The sequence below is a fragment of the Echeneis naucrates genome, chromosome 13 (genome assembly GCF_900963305.1).
Source record: "Echeneis naucrates chromosome 13, fEcheNa1.1, whole genome shotgun sequence".
In the NCBI taxonomy this organism is placed as follows: Eukaryota; Metazoa; Chordata; class Actinopteri; order Carangiformes; family Echeneidae; genus Echeneis; species Echeneis naucrates.
This window is the reverse complement of record NC_042523.1, coordinates 16,271,078-16,295,000: the sequence shown is the minus strand read 5'-3', so window position 1 is coordinate 16,295,000 and position 23,923 is coordinate 16,271,078. Positions and strand designations below refer to the sequence as shown.

At 40.9% G+C, this 23,923-nt stretch overlaps 3 protein-coding genes across 3 annotated transcripts; 1 reads left to right on the top strand and 2 right to left on the bottom strand.

Annotated features, from left to right (window-relative positions):
• Positions 1-4,001: 4,001 nt before the first annotated feature.
• grk7b (G protein-coupled receptor kinase 7b) lies at positions 4,002-7,066 on the bottom strand. Its single transcript, XM_029516661.1, has 4 exons — positions 6,470-7,066; positions 5,694-6,131; positions 4,555-4,826; positions 4,002-4,326 (listed from the first exon to the last, which is right to left on the bottom strand). The coding sequence occupies exons 1-4, from the start codon at positions 7,064-7,066 to the stop codon at positions 4,002-4,004; spliced, it is 1,632 nt and encodes a 543-aa protein (XP_029372521.1).
• A 1,148-nt stretch (positions 7,067-8,214) lies between these two features.
• rnf7 (ring finger protein 7) lies at positions 8,215-9,983 on the bottom strand. Its single transcript, XM_029517973.1, has 3 exons — positions 9,814-9,983; positions 9,632-9,679; positions 8,215-8,901 (listed from the first exon to the last, which is right to left on the bottom strand). The coding sequence occupies exons 1-3, from the start codon at positions 9,977-9,979 to the stop codon at positions 8,783-8,785; spliced, it is 333 nt and encodes a 110-aa protein (XP_029373833.1). The 5' UTR covers positions 9,980-9,983; the 3' UTR covers positions 8,215-8,782.
• Positions 9,984-12,707: 2,724 nt separating this feature from the next.
• Positions 12,708-19,861, top strand: LOC115053471 (transmembrane protein 255B). The gene is made up of 9 exons (XM_029518204.1): positions 12,708-12,840; positions 13,263-13,402; positions 13,899-13,961; positions 14,666-14,755; positions 15,798-15,878; positions 15,985-16,070; positions 16,184-16,343; positions 17,313-17,417; positions 19,173-19,861. The coding sequence occupies exons 1-9, from the start codon at positions 12,783-12,785 to the stop codon at positions 19,320-19,322; spliced, it is 933 nt and encodes a 310-aa protein (XP_029374064.1). The 5' UTR covers positions 12,708-12,782; the 3' UTR covers positions 19,323-19,861.
• The last annotated feature ends 4,062 nt before the right edge of the window (positions 19,862-23,923 follow it).

The window sequence follows — 23,923 nt, the reverse complement described above, 5'->3', positions numbered from 1 at the left end:
CAAGTGATGGATGAACAATAGAGTTTAGCAGTTTTCTCTAAAAGACAGAGGATACAAGCTTCATAAAAGCAGGAACTCTCTTTAGATAGATTTTGTACCTTAATTTTACCATTTCCTCATCTAAATCTTCAGTTTTTCAAGTTAAGCACCTGGGGAACCATTTGCAACCAAGCAGTCTGCTTTGCCTGGCTGGTAATCCAATCCAATTTAGAAATTTATTATGAACTTCTTTCAGGATAATAAAATACCATGCCCTCCTCCTGTTGCGAAAAAGTCATTTCCATCTATTACTGCGCCATAAAATTCCATTTTCATGAATCAAGTGAAAACAATCTGTCAATGTGATGAGATCATTTTCGCTCCCTCTTGCACAAATCAACATGCTTCATGAGTGTCATTTTCTTGACTCTAACTGCTGTGCAGTCACATTTCAAGACATCAGTGCTCTTTTCCAGAAAATTCCTAAAACACAGGAAAGTTGTGGTATCAGCTGCCTCCACTGGCAGCAATTTTCTCTCTTGTTCAAAATAAATATGGAAACCTGAACAGATGATTAAATGACATAGAGTCATAATTTTTGCAATAAAAGGACCAAACATGGCGCAGAGTTTGGACCAGGGTTAAGAGTGTGGGACTGTTTACGAGTCCGCATTAGTGTCTGTGTTTGTGTGTGTGATCAGCTCTGTCCATGATGTTGTCCAGCCCCTGGCAGTGGAAGGGGTCTGAGGTCTGGGTGCCTTGGAAACTGCCCGTTGGGCCTCGACGGGGAAAAACATCATGCACACACACGCTCTGTTTCTGTTGGACCGCCCTGCAGGAATTCACTTATTTGTGGAAATGTTAAGAATTCAAGCAATGAAGCTTGAAAAACTGAACACTAACCAAAAACTAAACACTTCCTGAGTGTTAGAGGGGTCGGCCTGGTGGGTCGATGAGGATCTTAGGCCAAATCCGACTCTTGATTCTGATTTATCCACATTGTTGTGAAATAAAATGGCATGAAAACTTGCCTTCAGGAAAAAAAAAAAAAAAAAAGATTCCAGTGGTTAAAAAACTAAAATTTTGACTCAAAAAATAAAGACCTGACACCAACTGTAGGTAAGAGACAGCAAGAAACAGCCCTCTTCCTCCCTCAATCTCTCTCCCACATGGCTGGCTCTCAGTTTCCCTCCGCAGACAATGGCCTCTCTGTTTCGACTGTTTAACCACTTTCTCACCTATCCTGAACACTCACACACACTCTTGCAGACGAGTGCATATATAGTCAGAAATGAGGGCTCTTTTATTTTTACATCAGTGGAAACACACATGTCCATGTAGGCGCAACTACAGACACACATTCAACCAAAGAAGGCAAAAAAAAAAAAAAAAAAAGCAGCAATATCAGGGGTGTGATACCATCGTGAGGATGCCAGGGCAGAGCTGAAGTGTGGCACATGGCTTTGATGTGAATCCAGAGCATGGGCATGTAACAGATACCAAATTACACCCTGTCCTGCTTTGATCTCTAAAACCCCATGCCTGCTTCTACAGCGGTAATACCATTGGGTGTGTGTGTGTGTGTGTGTGTGTGTGTTTAAGCAAGCAAGTGTGCATCAGAGAGTGTATGTCTCTGTGTTTATTTCAATGTGTGTGAGGTTTGTGTATCTTCGCTTGCACGGACAGCCACATCATATCAAGTATGTAAAGGTGCACAAATGTGCATACATGAATCTGTGCATAGATACACACAGTATGTGTATGTGTGTGTGTGTGTTGCAGAGTTGTTCCTGCACTTTGTGTATTGCAGGGCAGCGATGCAGTGCAGGGCTGAAGGGAACTAAACCCTGGCAGATGCTTGTAAGCGCCTGGTAAAAACATGTTCCTTGAGACCTTTTGCTGAGTTTGTCTTGTCGTCACGTTGCCACAGTGGACTCCACGCTCAGCCCTCTCAGCCGATGAGCATCAGGTTTCGTCTTGGATTTCCATCTGAACCACACTCTAATCTCATGACAGTCAAGCGTGAACGGAACCACTTCTCAGCCCTGTAAGGTCACCCCCCTTACAGGAATAAGATCAGCACATGTTTATGTGTCCCTCATTATCTAAGTGAGGTGTGAAGTGATACGCTGCATAACAGATGATACTGAGGTGAAATTAGCTCTAATTATGAATGCATGGGGGCTTCTGTAAAGTTTTCAAGAAACAAGCACATACTTGGATGGGATGTCCATATCTGTGCCTTAAGATGGGCAACAGGAAATGCAGCTCAAAACATGGAAAGGAGCAGAAAACGTAAAAATCATTTAATCTGCACGAAGCCACAAACAGTACAGGAAGATTTACAGGAGACAATAGTAGAAAATATATATCCGTTATTCAATTTGTAACATTACACACACTCATCTTCTGCCGCTTGTCTGTTCCCGGGCCACAGGGGATGCTGGAACCAATCCCAGCTCACAGTGGGCGAGGTCACCAGTCCATCACAGGGCCAACACACAGAGACAGACAGAGACCAACAACCACTCACACTCACACTCAGACCTACGGGCAATTTAGAGTCACCAATTAACCCAAACATGATGTCTGTGGACTGTGGGAAGAAACCCGGAAGAAACGCAGGCACGGGGAGAAAATACAAACTATGCCCAGAAAGGCCCCAGGCTAGGAACTGAACCCACAACCTTCTCAATGTGGGGAAACAGCTCTAACCACTATGCTACCACAATACAAACATGATAATTTCATTTTTTGTGTGAGTAATGATTACAAGTATAAACACATACATTACATAAAATAGCACATCTTTAGTGGCATGAAACTGAATAAAACAGCAATAATTGTAGGCCCAAGTCCTGAAGGTGTAAGACAGTACTGTCGTAACATCCCTGGTTCCCGTCTGTCAAACGTTATTTCCCCTCTCACCACTCTCATTTCCTCATTTAGCTTGTATAGAAAAATCTGCTTCGTTCCTTGTGAAATAGCTCTAATAGTCAGTGGCATCCCTCTGGGATGAACAAAGATGAAACAAAACCTTTGAACAACATTTGGACCCAGATCTCCTATTAGCTGATAGAAGAATAACCACGTGTGAAGGCTAAACAACACATGTTGGTTCTTGTTGCTATGTTGTCAGTTGTTAACATCTTTTACTTCAGTTGTGTAAAGGTTGTGAACAGGAAGATTAGTGGGGGTGCTTTAAGGGGGTTGGAAATGCCTTGTTAATACCAAAATTAATCTTATGATGTTTGTTTTTTATGGAAAAACAAAGTGTCTCCCAGCATCCCCTTGTTAAAGCCAAACAAGTCATCCAGTGCTTGTAAATACCGGAGCAGCAGAGCCAGGACAGTGGGGATGAGGAGGAGCGCTGCGGGAGGTTCAACGCACTTCATGGGTGTCTGGCGGCACTTAGTGGTGGATGTGTGTTACTGAGAGACTTCATCAGTCTCAGCATTGACATCAGCCAGCACCCTGGCCACTGGAGCAAAAGGCATTCATGGCATTTCTGTCGCACTTCAGTCTTATTTAAAAATGTGGCACATTACTGCAAATGTTCAGAATAACCCTGCTGCTATTCACTGATGCACAGCCATTGTGTGGCTTGTTTACCAACACATGTAAACACTTGGGCCCGCCAAAATGACCGAGTGATGTAATGGAAACTATGAATGGAGTAGGATGTGCTCTCTCACCAGCCAAGAACAAAGCAGCAGTTGCAGCACAGTATCTATGTGTGTTGCCATCCACGTATGAGTCTGAATACAAAAACATTTTGGATTTATCTTACCACACAAATGTTTGGCCATGATAGCATGATGCAATAAGTTTGTGTGTTGTCTACAAAACTACCATAATGATTCTTCTTAGGTGCAAAAGCTGTTAAGGGTACTTTTAAGGCTTAGGGCTCCTGAACTGCACTTTTATAACCAGGCACTTCACTAGATTTGTGTAATATACAACTATTCAATAAGGACCATTGTGTGCTCTTATTTCTGCATGTTAGTCAGATAAAGGGGTGCCTACAGGATGATGCACATCCTGGATTTCCAAACAGTCTCACAGTTGTGTCCGTTCAGTTTCGGGTCATTTAGCTGATCAAACACTCCGCTGTGAATCATTTCCTTCTGCCAAGGGATGGAGACAGCGCCTGTGCTGAACTCACTGTAAAACTTCTCATCCTTATCATCAAGTTCAATGTCCTCAGCCTTGGAGTAGTGCATCAGTTTGTTCATGTCCTTGGCGTAGACCACGTTGGAGTTTGGCACCCAGGGAGGCTCCACCAGTCCGGCCTCCAAACGGTGGAAATTGATATTCTTGAAAAACACGTGGTTTCTTGGGTCACCGCTATCATCAGAAAGACACAATAGATGGGATGTTTAAGTTGCTTCAAAGGTCGTTTTGATTATAGTGTATTGGATGAAACTCTCTCATGGTTTACACTTAATATATATATATATATATATATATATATATATATATATATATATATGACTTGCTCCATCACCAACATCATAGCCACATCCAGATGTGACAGTCTCATAGTATCTTTGTTGAGAAGATGTTTTTACTTACCGACACCCAAGGCGATTCTCCACTCTTTTCTTAAGAAAGTGGCTGATGATGCTTTTAGAGGGAGCATCAAAGTTTTTGTGCTCAAACTTGCAGTCGTCCTCTATAGTTCGACGAGTGACTTCGCCATTGTGCACCTTTTCTCTGAAGTCTTTGAAGGGCAAACGGGCAGCGACCATCTCATAGATGCTGCAGCCTAGAGCCCACCAGTCCACAGAAGTGCGGTAATGCTCCTGCCTCAGGATTTCAGGAGCCATGTAACCTGTCGTACCAGCCTGACAGCACACAGAGGGGAGGGGGTACACCTTAATAGGTCCACCATCTTGTTTTATTCTTTGTCTCCTCTACTGTTTTATTGAGAAACCAAGCTGCAGATATACTGTTGCATCATTTTGAAATAATGGGGATGATACTGCAAGCCAGCAAGGTCTGGAAACACAGCAGTGTAGACACAGACACAAAAATTTAATACAAAGTTAGTAAATAAAACAAATGAAATAAATCACTAGCCAGGTCCCCTTTTCTAACCTCATTTCAATAATCTGCAGGAAACTCTCTTGACTAGCCTTCACATGGTAAAAAACACAGAATGCAATGAGAAATTGGGTCTGGACAATAAAATGGGCAGAATTGCCTCCATAAGGCTGGCTGACCAATGACACATCAGTGTTCACTCTGTGTCACATCTATCGTGTAGCCCTGCTGTGACCCTCCTGACTTGTCTTCTCTGAAAGACTCTTGAAAGTCATCTTATATTATTGAAGCAAAGACTGTATAGCTGACCTGCTCTGGTCAGTCCACCATACATTCATCCAGCAGCTGCCATGAGGTCAGGCACCTTTTAATAAGATTAATTTGGGTGAAAGGGTTATTCTCTCTTGTGTTGTTAGTCAGGACAGCTCAGAGAGCAATCATATCTATTCCTGGTAAGCTTCTTATCATGGCAGAAGACAGACTACATTGTATAGTAGCAGTAAAGACAGAACAAATATTGTTCATGTCAGGAAGAATCTGTGTTACAGAGGCATTATTCAAGACTGATGAAGGGTAACAATAAGCTTTTATATGAAGTGTATGACCAGGAGTCTTCTCAAATTAGAAGAGCAGGGTAGGATAATCTAGAGTCAGGTCATCACACTAACCTTTTGGCAAATCATTTTGCCCTTTGGCAGCTCTATGGCCAATCCCAGGTCTGACAGTCGGCACTGTCCTTTCCCGTCCAGCAGTATGTTCTCAGGCTTCATATCCCGGTACACTATATCCATAGAGTGCAGGTGGAGGATACCGGTGGTGATCTGGGCCACATAGTAAATGACACGCTCCATACGAAGACCCCGCTCCCCGAGCTCATAGATATGAAACTTCAGGTCTCCTCCATTCATAAGGTCCATGACCAGGCACAGGTCGGTCTTGTTGGCGTAGGTGTAAGCCAAGGTCACAATAAAAAGGCTGTTGACCTTTTCCAGGATCTGCTTCTCCAGGAGAGCAAACCTCTCACCGCCTTTCTTCTTCAAATGCTTCTTGTTCAGTTTCTTGCAGGCATACATTTGACCCGTGTGTTTCACCTGTACAACACACACCTGCCAAACAGAGCAACTTACTTTAAACTTTTTTAATTGGCCCTTCCTTTTTTGTGCACTCCTGAAATATGTGTCTGCTACTTTTTAGCTGCAAAACACAGTGTCACTTTTACTGAACAGTGGTTCCTGTTGCTTCGTGTGACAATTACAGGTTAATGTTTAAACGCTAAATCACAATACAACAGTTATACACTAACGCACAGCATAGTTTGCTCGTTAGTGAGTGTTTACCTCTATTAGTGACTTGTCCTACAAGGCCTTTAGTATCAAAACTCCTGAGTGCATGCAATTGATTGAGAGTGCCTTTAATTGCTCATAGTGGGATGTCTGGTACTTACCTCTCCAAAACCACCTTTCCCCAAAGGCCTAAACTCATAAAAGTATTTGTCAGTGATCTGCTGCTTCTCATACTCCTTCCATTGCAAGAAACAATAAAAAAATGGGCTTTTCAGGTACTCAGAGAAAGGTTTTCCCATCAGGAAGTCCCTCGTGGCTTCTCTTGACTGATCCATTGTAACATCATCAAAATTCTCATCTGACAAATTCTTATATCTATTAGTCTCCTCGCCTGTGAGGTACGAGAGAAAACTCCTGGACTTAGTACGAAAGAACTTATTGAGGATGCTCTGCCTGGCCTTCTCTTTGGCTTCACCTTCAGCAAGGCTCCAATCACTCAGCTCCTCCAGGAACTCAGCAGCAGCCGCATACTGCGGGTTCGAAGTCATGAGAAACTGCTGGAACAATTTCTGCCCGATAGGCTGCTGCTCACACAGGGACTCATAGGTCTTCCCAGCAGCTTCCTGCAGAGTAGAGGTCTTTGGTTTTGGCAGCGTTAATGTGAGCCTCTGCTGTCTCAGCTCATCTCGATCTACTTGCTGCGCCTTGAGGTAGGCTGTGTTAGCCACCAGGGTGTCCAGTACCAGCCGGTCACCCATACTGGATTTATTCTACGGCATACCAGCAGGCAGCAAACAAACCAAAACACTAGGACTCACTCATTTGCAAACACAACTGAGCACATTAATCACCTGCATCCTGACCATCCTCCAACTCTTGCGCCACGCCTCCATTCTCTGGGATTTGTTGGCAGCTAAGTGTCTTAGCAAACTCATTAGGAGACGACACGGAGAGCAACTTATGTGGTTTGAACTTAAGAGGCTTTTGGCTGGTCTATTTTTAGGAAAAGAAAATTGCTTGTGTGAAGTAATTGGTCTGCCAATGTGTCATGATGAGGTGGCAGATTCTGGCATCAATGAGTAAGGGCTGATTATGGGTGGATGATAAGATAAAAATTAATGAGTTATGCACTTCATGGCTTATTATTGGAGAAAATATTCAAACTTAACTTTATCACTAAATGTTTAAGTAAAGAGCCAAGTATTAATTTCATTTTCATGACAGATAATTCAGGTAGCAGTCAGGAGAGTGAAAAATTAGCTCTAATTGTCAAAGCTGTTGGATCCTCAGTACATTTGGTCTTAAACTACTGTGCTTTTAAGATATTTCTTGACATTGCAAACAACAGCTTAAAACTAAGCAGACCCACTAAGTGAGGAAGACAGAGGTTTGTCACTAGACTGTAGATGCTTCTATGGTTGTGCTTACAGAGCGGGATGAAAGCTGGAGGTTAGAAAAAGTAATACAAATGAATAAGTATACACAAAGAAATAATTTGCACATATACTAAATTTAGGGTCCAGGAAAGTGCAAAGGAGAAGTCAAACACTGATCACAAAGCTGAGTCTTAAATGTTCCTCTGCAGCCTCAAAGGTGACCATAGAGTTACATCATTACCTCTCTGTTACAGGTTCAAACTATTTTACATTATAATCTTTACAAATGCACTGATTCAAGGATCCAGTTGAATAAGTAAAGCATTATTATTGAAATTTGTTAATGACTAAATTTAAAGGGGTCACACCCCCCAACAGATTGCAATTTTTGCCAGTAGGTCCTAGAGGGCCTGATTGTGGATGCTTAAAAAAAAAACAAAAACAAAAAACTCCAGTCCTGGATTTGACAGTTTCTCAGAGTAAATCATAAATTATTGTAACGCCACTGATTTAGATTTGTGGTTAATGTACAATATCGTCGGGTTATGTATCTAAATTTACACATTTACACATTGTGTTAGAAAAGATAACCAGCTGAGCAACAGGTGGTTTCTCAGGTGAAAGGTGCCACACTTGTGTTGATTGAACATATTTCTGTCAAAAGCAAAAAGAAAGTCTTACTCAGCCATCTGGTCAGACTGATGTTCACCTTCCTGATTCTTATTTATAAGTTTATATAAATACTTGTATATAACATTATGAAATGACCATATTCAAATTATTAGATAAAGATAGATATATTTACAGCTATTCACACTTTATTTTCAAAAAGACAGTCACATATTCTAATGACCAAACACTGCAACAAGTTTAGTCTGTCTCCTCGTGATTTTTGATGCCTCCAAGCACATCAGTCAACTGTGCTGCTTTAATTCTGTTTATCATCCTCCTACAACACTGGGAAAAAAGGTGCATGCAATCTTAAATAGGAGGACATTTGTTGATGTCAGTGTCCCTCTGCACGAGGTTGCAGTGAACACTGTCAAGTCTGTTACCACTCCTGGGTGCATACAGAGTCAGACTGCCCAGATGTGGAGCTTATTTGCCGATCCTCTGAACAACCCAGTCCTGCTGGCAGAGGGGACAGCGGTTGTTCTGCTTCACCCAAAGGGACATGCAGCAATTATGAAAAGAGTGGTTGCACTCCCCCCATACAACTGAAAGACACACAGAGGGAGAGAGATGAGGAGTCAGACAGTCACTGAGCACTTAATCATGAGGGTTACTCAGATCGCATGACTTCATTTTACAGTTGGTCATCTAGATTTTGTTATGCAATGTATCCAGTCGAACAAAGCAATGAGACACTAAAAAGTTGTCTTTAAAATCGACCAGTTCTTCTTATTCAACTAATCGTACTTGTTTGCTTTATTGGCAAACCAGTTGTGCACTGACGGTTAAATGTACTGTTACATATGTTGGACTCAGGCTCCTTACTCTACATTTGCTTTGAGTACAATGTCATGTCATCAGATCTTCTTCGAAAATTAAGCATTTTAAATGCCCTGTATTCAACTGAAGTCAAAGCAAAAAGAGTGTCATCAAGTTATAGAAGAAAAGGAGGAAGTGGGATGTATTATGGTCATGGAGGTGTTGATACATACTGTGTATTATTAGTGTGTGTTAATCATGTGGAATAGTAGTTCAGCTGTTTCAAGGAATAATCAAAGTTACTACTAACAGGGCAGGCTAAATGTAGTGAAGGAAAAAGTGCAGCATTTCTCTTAAAGTCTGGTTCAGTTCCAGAGATCGTACTTTTGTTTGATAGGAAATAAACACAGGATGACCCGTGTTATGCCTGTTTATCTCTGCTATTCAAAGGTTTGATGATCTGACAGCTCGCTCAGACCGGATAGCCGGCATTAGCAGGTGAAGACAAGCTCTTACCAACACAGTCCTCCTGTTTGTTTTCCGCCTGGCATCGGAGACAAGCGTCTGCAAATGAAGAAAATGTTCAGTTCAGCACCGTCAGGCTGAAATTCAGCCATTCGAGGGTGTATTAGCCGCGCTAGCCGCATTAGCCGGTACCAGAGCTAAGCTAAGCTAAGTCATCTACTGCAGCCACTCACCCATCACCTGTACCCGACAGATGGCACAAGTGTCACATTCAACGTCCCAGCTCCACATCGCCACTGCATTCCACTTCTTTAGGGAGAACATCTTGTCCCCGCCCGACTTTGAGCTCGACGACGTGTTGTGAGAGAGGACTAGACCCGGCTCGTCACTGTCATCCATCTCTGCTGCTCAGCGCATAAGCTAACGTTAGCCAGGCTAACGAAGCTAAACAAAATGGACGAAGCAGCTCGGTGAAGCTAGCTGCGGCTCAACTGCCCTGTCTCCATGGCAACGCGAGAGGGCGATGTTTCCTCATAATTAAAATAAAAACACAACGTATAATAAAAAACAAACAAACAAACAAACAAACAAACAAAAAACACTGAAATAAACATTAACCAGACAGGCGAGATGGTGTTTGTGTGTTAAATAACTATTATTTGGGTTGCCGATTTTCTTTTAAAAGGACAGATTTTAGAGGGTTAACTGAAATAAAATGAGCAACGCAAATAAAACTTTAATAATTAAATTGAAGCATGGAGAGTCACACACACACACACACACACACACACAACCTGTCCCTGAATGTTACATACATTTAAGGACAACTTAATAATAAGACCACGATTTCTTTGTCTACAATAAATACTGCTATAGATGTGTTTTTCTTTTACCTGTCTGTCTGTGTGAGTCAGAATGACACCAATTACATTAGTTTTTTTAAATTAATAATTTGATGAAATAACTCATTTGACAGCTTAAATAAATGTTGCTTGTTGTTAATTTCAGCACAGCTTTATTCGTCTTTGAAAGGGAAATTATATGTCTGTTATGAACAATTTTATAATGACGTTTTAAATACATGTATATATAGTGGTAACATAGTCTTGCATATATAATAATGAAAGAAACAAGGTAAAAAAATTATTTCCAAAAATGTCAATGGACAAATGGACAATTGTCTTTTTCAGACTTCTTCACACTCCTCCCTCTGAATGTTTCAAAGACATGCAGATGTTTGTCCTGTTTCTGACATTCACTTTTTTCAATGAAAGTGAAATGGCAGCTATGCCTAATAATCTTCAAATATACAACCTTTTTCCTTCAATCTTTACAACAATATAAATTATTTTCCCACTTGCTCTTTAGTTTGTTCATCGCCTTTGGTAAACTCATGTATCTAACTTGCATCTAAACACTTCAAAAGCGGTAAACCTTCACATTCCAAAGCATCAACCTTGTCTTCATCTGAGTAAATATGCATGATTTAATGTAGCTTTGGTCAATCTATAAATCATTGTTGCTCAGATTTGCGTTACTGGATCAGGCTTTGAGTTAAAGGGCTATTAACCTGGCCAGCATATGAATGTTAAGCATCAAGGGAATGCCGCATGACTGTTTTCCTTCACTTCCTCCCTCATAGTCTATTCCATCTAAGATGGAGTGAGCTGAACAGACCACACAGTGGTCGCACATCTGTTTTGTTTTGTTTTTTGGTAGAACTCTTCAGTTCAGTGGGCTGTCTGATAAACACCAGTATCACATTTAAGAACAATGTCTTTTTACATGGGGGCATAAAGGTCTAATAAATCCTGAGAGCCAGTCTAAAGACTGTGTCATGTGTGGCCTTTTAATCAAGTAATGAATCAATAAATCAGCATCCAGTCTATCCAAAGTGTCTCATAAGACAAACCCATGAAAAATGGTGTTCAGGTCCATGAACTAGCCTATTGCTCCAACCCTCACTTGCTCTGGTGTTTGGGATAAGGGGCCTGTAATTCCCATGTCATTAAATCACTGGAAACGGAGTGTGAAATGTAGGTGAGGATTTGGACACATGGATCCAAGTTAAGTAGAGTTGGCTCCTCTTACCTCGATATATCAACCTCTCTGTCTGCGCCATAAAAATGAAGAATGACATGAGAAAATCTCTTGGCTTTAAATATGGGGAATTTCATAGCTGTTGGAATTTGATTGATTGCTGTGACAATTGTGTGGCCATGGAGAAAACTCTCCAAAAAAGTTCTCACCATGAATTACATTTATTTCTCTAACATTATTGTTCTGTGAAATGTTTTTGAAAAGCAAGCAATAAAGTCATTTATAAGCTACAAAAAACTACAGTCACAGTTTCCTTTTTGATATTGAGCCTCTTTTGCATTACATTCTCAACAAAAGAAGAAAACCCGAAGTATTTTCCTCTTTTGTTTGACTGAGTTATAGAGTAAGATCATTAAACACAGCTATTGGGGGTCGACCACTACGACACCGTGCAGCTCAAGGCACTTATGGCAGAAAACTGGCAGATCAGCGTCCTTCATCTGTATTTTTCATTTACATCCAGTTCATATACACGTGCAAGGGTTATTATATGATCATATAAATTTGATAGATATATACTTTATTTATCCTGAGGGAAGTCCACCTACACACAACAGACAAACAATAAGACATACAGAGACGTGCTGCCATTGAAATATATGTAGATACTTATAGCACATGAGATATTGTGCTAAAACAGCTGGTTAACATCCACACAGCTCCACTTGAGGGGATCAGGGAAGAGGCAGAAAACTGGAGTTTGAACTGCTTTTTTTGCTTCCTATCCAGCAGAAGTCACAAAACAGAAATTATATGGACACAATAAACACAATCTAAACTCCGGGGGGTCTGTGGAGGTGTCCAGAGATCCCCCGATCTCCTCCTCTCCATGGCCCTTATGTGTGACGGTGGCTGATTTAAAACTGTCCGGTCAGTCTATCATCATCTTGTGCCTCAGCCTCTCTGGGGTGTTTTCACTGCAGTGGACGTGCGCGTTCCCGACCGTCCGTGAACGCAGCTGCAGCCGGAGCGCCGCACACCGAGCCTCAGTACAAGCCTGTGCTGCCTTCAGGAAGCTTGGACAGCAGAACTGTTGCAGCTACGGTGAAACGAGCGGACCGCCAACCGGAAGAATTTTTCAATTCTGCCAAGTGGCCCCATTATGACTGCGAAGATCCAGAGAAGGTCGGACAAACCAGAGCCAAAGAGCCGAGCAACAGGTAATGTGCTGCGGGCAGAAATGCCATGTAACACACAGTTCACCTCATGTGGGTTTAATTTCATTCTGACTGAATGTGATTGCCTGATAACAGATCAGACAATCTGCAGGTCAATAGCAGCCTGGCAAAGATGTTTTTATATACAGATCTAATGGTTCATTTCACCCAGCGGGGGAAAAAAAAACTGCTGTTTGAAATCCAACAGTATCAGTGAGAGTATATGATCAACCTAAAGACATTAAAAATGATATCCCCCTTCAAAAATGTTTCTGAGGTAAACTAGTTAAACTAACACACTTCAAGTCCAAGTAGGTTTTTTTTCTTTCCTGAAAAGCTCAGGCAATGATTGTAGTATGACTTAGTTGCCTTCATTGTAAACTGCACCATGGGACATGCTCCATGACTGAGGGTTTCTCTCCCAGGGATGGCGGTGAGGCTCGGGACAGCTCTGTGGCTGGTGCTGGCCATGCTCGCTCTGTCCCTGCTGCTGGTGGTGCTTGGAGTCTACACAACCACCCGCACAGAGAGCCTGAACGTGACAGGCTACGCCTCTGGAGTTATTGTAAGCTGTCTTTGATTTGGTAATTCATGTCATTATTTGTTCAGATCTTGAGGTGTAAGCTTAATGAACTTCAAAAATAAACAGAAGTCAGAGATGCTGGGGTTTATGCTTGCAGTAACCAGAACATCAGCTGGAAGTTTTGAAATGTATCAAAGCATCCTAAATCATGTGATAGCCGCTATGAAATCAAAGCTGCCACTGCAGTCCTTCAGTCTCGCAGTGCTGGCCAACTATTTTTATTGGCTCATTGTGGTTTTCCAATAGCTTGTGATATTCAGTCTTAGGTGGGGGGTGAAATTGATGATTGAAAGTTTTGGACCTGAGTCAGACGGTCAGCCTGACCGCTTCCTGCAGTGGTTGGATGAACCATGTCTTTCTTTATCGGTCCAAAAAAAAAAAAAAAAAAATCTGCCTTGGGAGAGAGTCAAATTATCTCAAGGTGTAACAGTTTGGATTGAAACTGAAACGTATTTCCTCATCATTTTACTCTCTGCAGCTGACTCTTGGATCGTTCCTCGGACTTCTGGGACTCTGCCTGGAGGAAAACCGCAAGCAGCTGGTAAAATCTCGTCCACACTGCACCCTAATGGTTTCGCCGGGGCACACCCGTCTCTGACCTGTCAAGAGGAAGTTTACTGTAGAAGGAACCGTCTTTGCAGTGCTGCGGCACACGGCGGCCAACCGCTGTGAACAGGAAAGTTTAAATGGTGTGAAAGAATAAGTCAATACTGCTTTTTAACGCTGTTTCAACGCCACAATGGGAGGCAGTAATTTTAACACATCAGGCAAAGAGATGCAACCGAGAAGCAAAGTGGGAAGAAGTGTTTTGGTCACTGCTCAGTCTGGATGCATGCTCATGCTCATTTTTCACATAGACAGTATGAAGTTACCAAGAGTTGAGACTCTTCTATGGCTTGGAAGGGCATGAAGCTCTCACTTAATTCATTAGTACAAAAGGTTAAAAAACTCCGGCACACACATAGTGATGTCAGATGATGTCATGATTGACATGATTGTCAGCTGCTACATCCACATCTGGAGTAAATCTGATGCACACACAGGACCGACGCTGTAGGATAATAGCCCCTAGCAAAACCTCACACCAGAAGAATGCTGCTGTCTTTCATGTCTTCATTTTTTAATAAATTATTCTCAGCAGCTATCACAAAATGAGATAGTCAATGGCAAACTAACATCTGGTATGACTTGTATAGCTTTTGTATGTGCAAGTAATTTTTGTCTTCCTTTATTGTCCTCCTCAAGTTGATGGCTGCAATCATATTCCTCAGCGTTGGGATCATTACCTCCTTTGTGTGCCTGGTGATTGATGGCGCCTGTATTGTCTTAAACATGGTGAGTTATCTTCTCTGGCAAGTGCATGTCTTGACACGGCAGATGATTTTATCTGGAAATGAGGATGAGAATCACAGTGGTAACAGTAAACTGCGCAGAAAAAATAACCTGGGCAGCCTTCTGTCTTCCTGTAGGTAGCTCTGCTGGCCATATGTTAAAGCTGTCTCTTCATAACCCGCCAGCTTTGTTCAATATCATGAATTAGTTGCTGTAAGACCAACAATTAAGTTCCACTTTTTTTTGGGGGGGTGGGGGGGTGGTTTCTGTTAGTAACTGGCAGACCGGACAAAGAAATACTGCTTGTTGGCAGTGTAACTTTCAGTGAAGGAATCACACTGCCACTCTGAACTCTTTGTACTTTTAACAAAGCTTTCAACTTCCATTCTTCGTTGTGGCTGGAAATGTGTGGTTGATCATATTTTCACCACTTAAACGTCAACCAAATCCCTCCTCACTGCGTTGGAGTTCCTGGAAATTTACAGTCTGTGTTGACAACGTAACATATTGTTGCTTCATTGAGAGACCTGTTTTCAAACTACAATGTGTATAAGATCAGCATGTTTGGACTGTGTATGACTGCCCACTGGGGCCTTAAACCTACAGAGAACTATTTATTTTGATATTAACCTTTTATTTAACCAGGGAAGCCACATTAAGATTAAAATTCTCTTTTGCAAGTAGGTGTAAGTTGATATGTCTTATGGTCATGATATTCATATAGTTTAAGGCATAAGGACATGTTAGCATAAATGACAAGCAACCAGAGAAGCTGTGTTGCTGCACTCATGAGGAAATTGATGGCAAGTGTGCTGGTGGTGCACACACACACACACACACACACACACACACACACACCGGGGAAAGGGAAACATTTCCAACAGACTGAAAGAGTTACAGTGCAGAGTGGCCCTTCTCACTTTATCAAAAACATCAACTTTTGTTTATGCACTTTCAGTCAGTGTGTGTTATTTTGCCACTTCAGCTTGTTCTGCTTGATCGGGATTATGTTGGTGATGTTTCATCATATGTTAACTTTTGCCAGGACATGCGTCCACTGAGAGCGGAAAGATGCCAATATTACAGCAGCGGCACCAGCTACGTGTACGAGAACTTCTACACCTCTGTGAGTAAAGATGTGCAACTGATGCAGGAAGATATAGTGTCTATAGACAACTTCATACAGGTTGTCACAATCTGAATGAATGCATCTGTGACGTGGGTCTTTTCAGGTGTCGTGCTGGAATCTGATGGAGTCTTGTACCATGACGGTGCGTAGTGGGACCTGCTACTGCTGTGACCTTTACAACTGTGCCAAGTGAGATGATGCATCATTAACCTGTAGTATTATCTCAGGATCAGTCACCAAACCCATTCTTTACTCACAGATGTAAAATATCTATTAAAAAGGCTTGTTTCGTTACTCTGCAGTGGAGGCTACCTCAACAACTACTATGAGTTTGTTGGAGTACAAAGCTGCGAGGACGTTTTCACGCTTTACATCTTGATCTGGACACTCACTGGTCTGAATCTCGTGGCCTTCTTCACAGGGATACTAACTACGGCCGTGCTTGGCAGCATAAAGAACAAAGTAGGAAAACACACACACACTGATACAGCTTCATTGAAGTTCAGACTATGTGACTTGTCGTGTGCACTTTGCCTAAAACAAAGTCAGACTCTTTTATGATTTGTATTTTACTTAAACATTTTTACAGTTTTATATCAAAAGCTCTCTATTTTCTATTTTTTCTCATCTGTTGAAAAATATTTGATCTCATCTAGAATTAGGTAGCAGTTTTATACACGTCTATTTAGCAAATAGTGTCCTTCATTGAGGCATGTGTTTGGGTTTCAGGTGGAAAAAATGTAAAAAAAAATCTTTTTCAGAATCTTAGCCTCTTTATTTAAGAGCTCCAGAAACTCAAACTTTTGACTCCCGCTATCAATTCTGACACACTGTGGCTCCTGTTGTTTCAGTGAGTTCACAACAATGGTACACACAGCTGCTCTGTATTATTATTATTATTATTATTATTATTATTATTATTAGTATTATTTTAAGTATGACTTATAAACACAGTCAACCAAAAACTCCTTCTCTCCATGCCTGCATAGGTGTCCTCCGGGGTTCTCCAGTTTCCTCCCATCGTCCAAAGACATCATGTTTGGGTTAATTGACTCTAAATTGTCTGTAAATCTGGGTGTGAGTGGTTGTTGGTCTCTGGTTGTGTGTGTGTGTTGGTCCTGTGATGGACGGGTGCCCTCACCCAGAGTGAGCCGGGATTGGCTCCAGCCACCCCCCATGACCCAGAAACAGATAATACACAGATGGCAGAAGGTGATTGAAGGAGAAGATAGTGGTGTCAGAAGGATTATGGAGGACCATCTCCAGTTGCACGGCCTCCATCCGTCAGCGAGCTTAATCAGAAACATTCCTTCCTTCCTCTGGCTTTGTGCTCTGACCATGGTTAGGTGTTTGTCTCTGTGTTTCTTGGCCTTTACATTTATAATAACATTGTTTGTTTGGGTTTGTGTGTTTTTCTCCTCTTTGTGTCAGAGGAATAGTTATCCTGTAACAGAGCCCTCCGGGAGCACAGCATCTTCCCCCACAGCTCCTCTGCTGACGGACACCAACACACACACAGCCCACCAGCTCCATTCGGTCAGTGTGCAGTCACACACGCACACACGTGCACAAAATAGCCACTGGAAATACATGTGTATTTGGTCTAGTCTCGTAAACTTCCATATTTCTGCTCCACATTCAAACATTACACATGGTTCTGTTTTTTTTTTAGACAATATTTGTTCACATTTATGAGGATTATAATGACACTGAAAAAAATCTTTAAAATGCAATGCAATACATTTATTTTATTACACGGGAAGTCACACCCAAAAACATATACATATCATGTCTGTCACTTCAAATTTTAATTAAGAGTCATGAAAGGACTGCAGTTTTTGACATAAACTGGGCACACCTCGAATATCTCACATTCCATGAAACTGATCCCATTTTTATTCTATCGATGGTCTTGTCACTGATGTGTCTGCAGCAGGTTTGGTAGAAAGCACACTGCCTTATTGATGGACTTTCATTACTGTGAATGGAGCAACTTCCTGTAATCATGAGCAAATACTTTAAAAACTAAATCTGTTTCCTTCCCCACGTTCTGCACTCTGATATCTGTCAACGTCGATCAGCTCACATCGGCTGCACTTTGGCGGTGATATACAGCAAAAGCTCCCATTCACTAAATACATGCCAGATGTTGTATGTTAGTGCATATAATATACAGGGCAAGAAATTCAGTTCACTCCTACTGATCCTGGTGGATCCATTTGGTATCACAAGTATCACACAACACACAGCTGGTGACCAAAAATATAGTTTAACTACGGGTTGTGATAAGCTGCCTGTACACATATGCTGTAATGGGAGGGGGCTTTTAGCTTACACAAAGAGTCTGACACCACTATTGCCCCCAGTGAACATTTCTTTTTCATTTAAAAACGTCTCATCAGGCAGCTTGTGCCCGTCTCCCTGATGACATCACCCATCAGTTTTATCCATTGTATGCTCTGTAATTATCTGTATATAGTTTCCCAGCACTGGACACAGAAGGGATTCAGCGGAAATGAAGCTGCGTATTTTCCAGCATTCTTGTTTATGGATTTAGCTTTTTGTCTGAATGTATCAAATGTTCAACACCGCGTTTATTCTCTCTGTCTGTTGGCTGCTAATCAAATGTTTTCTGCTGTCCCAACCCTAACCCTGCTGCTTCCCATTAAAGGCTTTCAGCAGCCGCTGGAAATGCTGCGTATTTCAAATTCAGAAATTGTTTTTTTGACAGGCATGTGTAAACAGAATAGGAATTTGGCTCCGGTGTTTCAAACAAGGGAAAGACAGAAAGAAAAAAAAAAAAAAAGAAACATATATTGAAATTAGAAATATTAGAAACATTTACAGTGGAATATTGTACAATAGTGCAATAACCATAATAGTGAAATTTGCCTCTGATCAAAAAAAATTTCAGCTGTTTCTCTTAAAGAACACTTTTCTTATCGATGTACATTTGATCAACTTATTCAGTATTCAGTTGTTGTATTTTAGCAACAACTGAATACTGAACAAGTAAACGGTCTTTATAACCTTCAGCACAACTGTTTACTTGAATTAACATGAAGACATCTTGTAGAAAGGAATCAAAGCTCATTCCTGAAGTGAACAGTCACATTTGGGTGTGAGAGCGTTTTGACTCATAGATATTTGCCTAATTGTCAGCAAGGCGTGGACTCAGCTTCTAATAAATTATTACAAATTTCAGCGTTAAATACACATGAAAGACTTCTGTTGTCAGCTTCATTGTTTCCCACTCTTCTTCTTCTAACTTGATCCTGTTCGCTCACACAGGGAGACTCGATGTATTTCCCTCCGACAGAAAAGACAGCTGTCCCACAGAGTTTTTCTTCATCCTCAACTCATCAGTCAAACTCCGGTCCTCCTCCATTTGCCCCCCTGACCAGCCTGCTGCCTTTCAGAGGACACAGCTTCTCTGCATGAGCTCCATCAGCAGCTCCTCACCAGAAAACAAAAAACACACATCCAGGAAAGGATAGCCTTTCTGTGTTATTATTATTATGATGATTATCACGACAGTGATGACTATTATTATTATTATTATTAGATTGAACAACTTACAGAAAGATATGTTGGTCTGAAGATTAATATTTAGTTCTCTAAATATCCCAAAAACAGATGGGGGAAGTTTCCTGCAAGGTCTTTCCTGCTACTTTTGATACAATGTAAAGTTTTACATTATATTTCATATTTTACAGTATTGCTAAAAAAAACATTCCACTCATAAATTGTAAAACATTTGCAAAAGAAATCTTTTATTGTAAATATGCTCCATGAGTCAATTGCACATGTACATGAGTTGTTTGACACGTAACTGTAACAGAGATGAAAGTTGAAGTCTCGTGTTAACATAAATGAAATATGAATCGCACACTCATACGGCCGAATTCAGACTGCTGCAGGTTTTTGCAGTAAATATATATAAATATATGTGCCAAATCGTCGCAACTGTGGGACATATGATGGGACATAAACACACAATTTACATGCTGTACATACATGTACTGTTTATTTTACTAGTAAATGATTACTGACCTAGTAAAAAAAAGTTTTTGTCAAGAGTTTGGTGTGTGTCTTTGTCGTGGTTAAAGCCAACCTGATGACAAACTGTATGCTGGCGTTGGCATAGGTGTCTGTTTGGGCCTTTTAGGGCACAGCTCATAAACATTAGGTTTGAGAATGAAGGTGTTGAAATTATATTGTGGTTTTGTTTTGGTTTATTTATCCTTTTTTTCAGCATCTGTTATGCACAAGTCTTAAATTACATACCGTACATACTGTAGGTCTTTGTGAAGTGCTTAAGTCCAATCTAAATAATATGGTATAAATAGTATGAATTGTGTTATGTAGATTAAATAAACTTGAAACTGAAGAGATTTAAGATGATCAACTCTCAAGTTTACAGCACAACCGTCAGTAATGTTGTATTTTAAGTATATTTATTTAAAAGTGCCATGTAAGTTTATCTTTCTGGGCCCAGGTGATGATGGTGTGATTATGGCTGACTGCTAAAAGCTTCTGCTCTCGATAGAGAAACTGAAAAAAAAGGTCTGAATGATCCAACATGTAGTCAGGAAATGATTACAGGACATTTCAACTCGCATGTTACTGGACATCTCGGAGGATGACAAACTAAATGTTTGCGCCTCCAGGGCTTTGTGGGCACCTTTGGGTGACCTGACGTTATGAAGCAGTCGAAAGATGAGCATCACCAAATAAAAAATACAGTACAAAGTGCTCAGGGCTGAAAACAGTCGGTTGCACTTTGATGTGTGTTTAAAGATCAACGTTGGAGTGTTTTACTTCCCAGATGAAGCTTTGTGCTTTGTAATGCGAAGACATCTCACGCAGTGGAAAAAATTTGACCCTCAAAACACAAATATTTTCCTTTCACATGGACTTTCAAAGAAATTCCCCCAAAAACACACACACAATGACCTCTTATTCGAGGTCATTTCTGTGGGGAATAAAGTAGTGTCCAGAAAGTGGTATGATATAATCTGTTATGCTTCCAAAGCCCAGATATGCTCTGACAACTCTAGGTGATATGTTAAGCTTAGGATTAAGGTGAGGAAGCTCCTATCTCTGCCCTAAGATATGATTCTTCAAATGGTAAAATATTGCTTTAGACAGGAGGCAGCTATACCACAGAGGAGGGAAGAGATAATCCTTCTTGTGCAGAGTTGGCATGGAGGCCTGCACAGATCGAGATCCTTTGATTGAAGCCTTTTGACAATTTTATCAAAAACATATCATTTGTACATGTTGAAAAGTGGTAATTATGAAATCCCTGCTGTGTTGAAGAGACTTTGCCTGACAGTGTTTTACACAGCCTGCGTTTCTGCTGAGTGAATCCAAACGTGTTAATACTTAAAGAAAACACTTGCCAGAGGGGAGCATATTAAACTAGACTGGCAGTCAGGGGAGTGAGTTTCTCTTCCAAGGCCAAACATTCTTCTACGTGTCTGTCAGAGGTCTCGTTTTTATCTGCTTCACTGTGCACTGTACTTAGACGCAACAGCATAAATGAGTGATTACCTCCTGACAAATTACTAGAAATTCCCAAATGACCCAGTGAGTTGTGCAGAAGGTCCAAATGATTAATCATCAAATATTCATTATCTCTGCCAACCCTCTCTGCTATCTCGCAATATCCCAGCTCGGCCCTTTTACTGGCTCCGTGGCAAAATCAAGTGTGCCTCAGTCCTCCACCAGGTTAGGTCTAAATCAGTTCAATATTTTTATTCACATTTGATTTACTTGGTTGGCTGAAATGTGTAGTCAAAGCAATGTTCAAGTGACATCAGTAAAGCATCTGGGGAGTATGTGCTAACTACAACATGTACTTAATAAACAAAAAAACAGAACAACCACAGACCACAAAAATAGACACAGATTAAAGCATAACCTTGTGGTAAAAAGAAGTTAAAGGTTAATCAAAGACCTTCCAGGAAAACTCATTTCTGCTTAATACATAATGCCGAGTGCAATAACCTGCACTGGAGTACAATAAGTTTATATGAGATCATTATAAATCTCTTTTTCAATCTCTCCCTGAGGTGTAATCATTCACAGAAGAAGAACAATTTAATAAACGTAATGATTTTCATTACACATTTCCCAATTCAAGACAGTAAAAACAGGTAAACAGAGTTTAATAGTAACAGGAAACAAACCCTTTGCAGCGAGTTAGCAGCTGAAATCTGCAAACTACGGATACCAACCAGACAAAGCTCACTTGTTATCAGAGGCCTTCAGTCTGCTCTTCGATGAAACCAACACACTCAGTTGGTTTGAGGTCTGACAGACAGTCAACTAAAATGAGCTTCATAATCCTCCATCCTGCAAACAACAGTTGAGTCCATGTTTTTATCAGTTGTAAGACAACCAACAAGATACTTTAGTGCCCAAAAAGCAGGGATTCCTAGTTACACGCAGAGCTGAAACCTTAAGCTAAGATCATTTTGGGGCACATTTGATTCATATTAGTGTTGAAATGAGAGAACAAAAGAATTGCATAACAATAGAATAGAATAACAATAGCTTGCACAACTGGCATCCATGTCATATGTATGATATAATTTGCCTACAAATATATCTTGAGTGTCACAGATGCTTCATCGGCCTTCGCTGCGAGAAAAAGAAAACGATATGTGGTTTAACTTGGCAGACTGGCACTGTCGTCCATCTGGTGTGTAGTTCTGTCAAGGTATTTTGCAACAGGAAGTTAAAGATGGTGCAGATGGTGCAGTTTAATCCACCACATATTTCTCTGATCTCATTGTATTGAGTGTTTCCGTGAGCATGTCATATCTCAGGAAGCTGATGGACACATTTACAACAGCGTGCAGCTGTTGTTCTCTTCCTGATGTTCACTGAATGTTGTCTACAAAACATGAAGTGTCTGCTAAAGAATTGGAAGAACCAAAACACAGCATTGTATAATATAGCAGAGAAAAGCAAAAAAGAAATTCACGTGATCTGCAGTGGAATCAAAGTTGGGAACAAGATGTGTGAAGAACCAAACGCACATTTTTCTCTTCCATCACTGCTGCTAAAAGCTCTCCCTCATTGCTTTAATAGTGACTTCTGTTCTTAGATACACAGTCCTTCAGTCGGGCTTCTTTTCCCTGTTGGTAACGTCAGTACTGAATGTTGCTGTTGTCACAGGCGGAAAGAGAATCAAAAACATCTGAAATGACTGAAAAGGAACACAAAAAAATGATTTCAGATAAAAGGAAATGCTAAGTGTCTTTCAGTCTTGCAGAAGTGCATTTCTCTGCCTGGGGGGGTGACAACTGGCAGAAACATGATTTACCTGCATTCTTATGCTGCTGAACACGAGGCACAGCAAACCAGAAATGGATGAAGTGTGGCCCCTCATCTGTAAATCTAATGTTTGTGTCTGTCAAGAAGTCTGTGATTTAGTTTCCTCCCTAAGATCAAGAGACACATGGGCGGTAACATGGAACTGATTCCACGAAAAGCTTAAACGGTCGCAAGATCTCAGACGTTTTACGGCTGGCTGTTGAATTTTGATTAAACCTCAATATTGTTACTAACATTCCTCCATATTATTTTACATGCATGTCGATGTAGCGCTTTGCTTTGAAGCCAGAGCAGGTTTACTTTGAAGCAGGTACTTTGATGGAGTAAAGCCAGAGGTTGAACAGGATCTGCTACAGGTCAGTGTCATTTGGAATCAAATTTTTTTTTTGGGGGGGGGGGAGATTTGTTGTGCTGTGCCAAAGAATAGAAGAGAGATTAAAGGGCTGACAGCTCAGTGACATGTAAGGCCCAGTTAACTTCTTTTTCTTTTTTTTTTTTTTCTATGGAAAAATTTGTTTATTGATTCACTTTAGTGACGATGCGATCAGTTTTCATTACTTAGAAATAACAGCTTCCCATCACAGCAAATATCTGATGACAACATAAAGCAGCTCAAAACCCTCAAAATAAAAACCTGCACCTTCCAATGTTAAGAAGTACTTCCTTTGATATTGTGTTTATGAAATGACAAACTG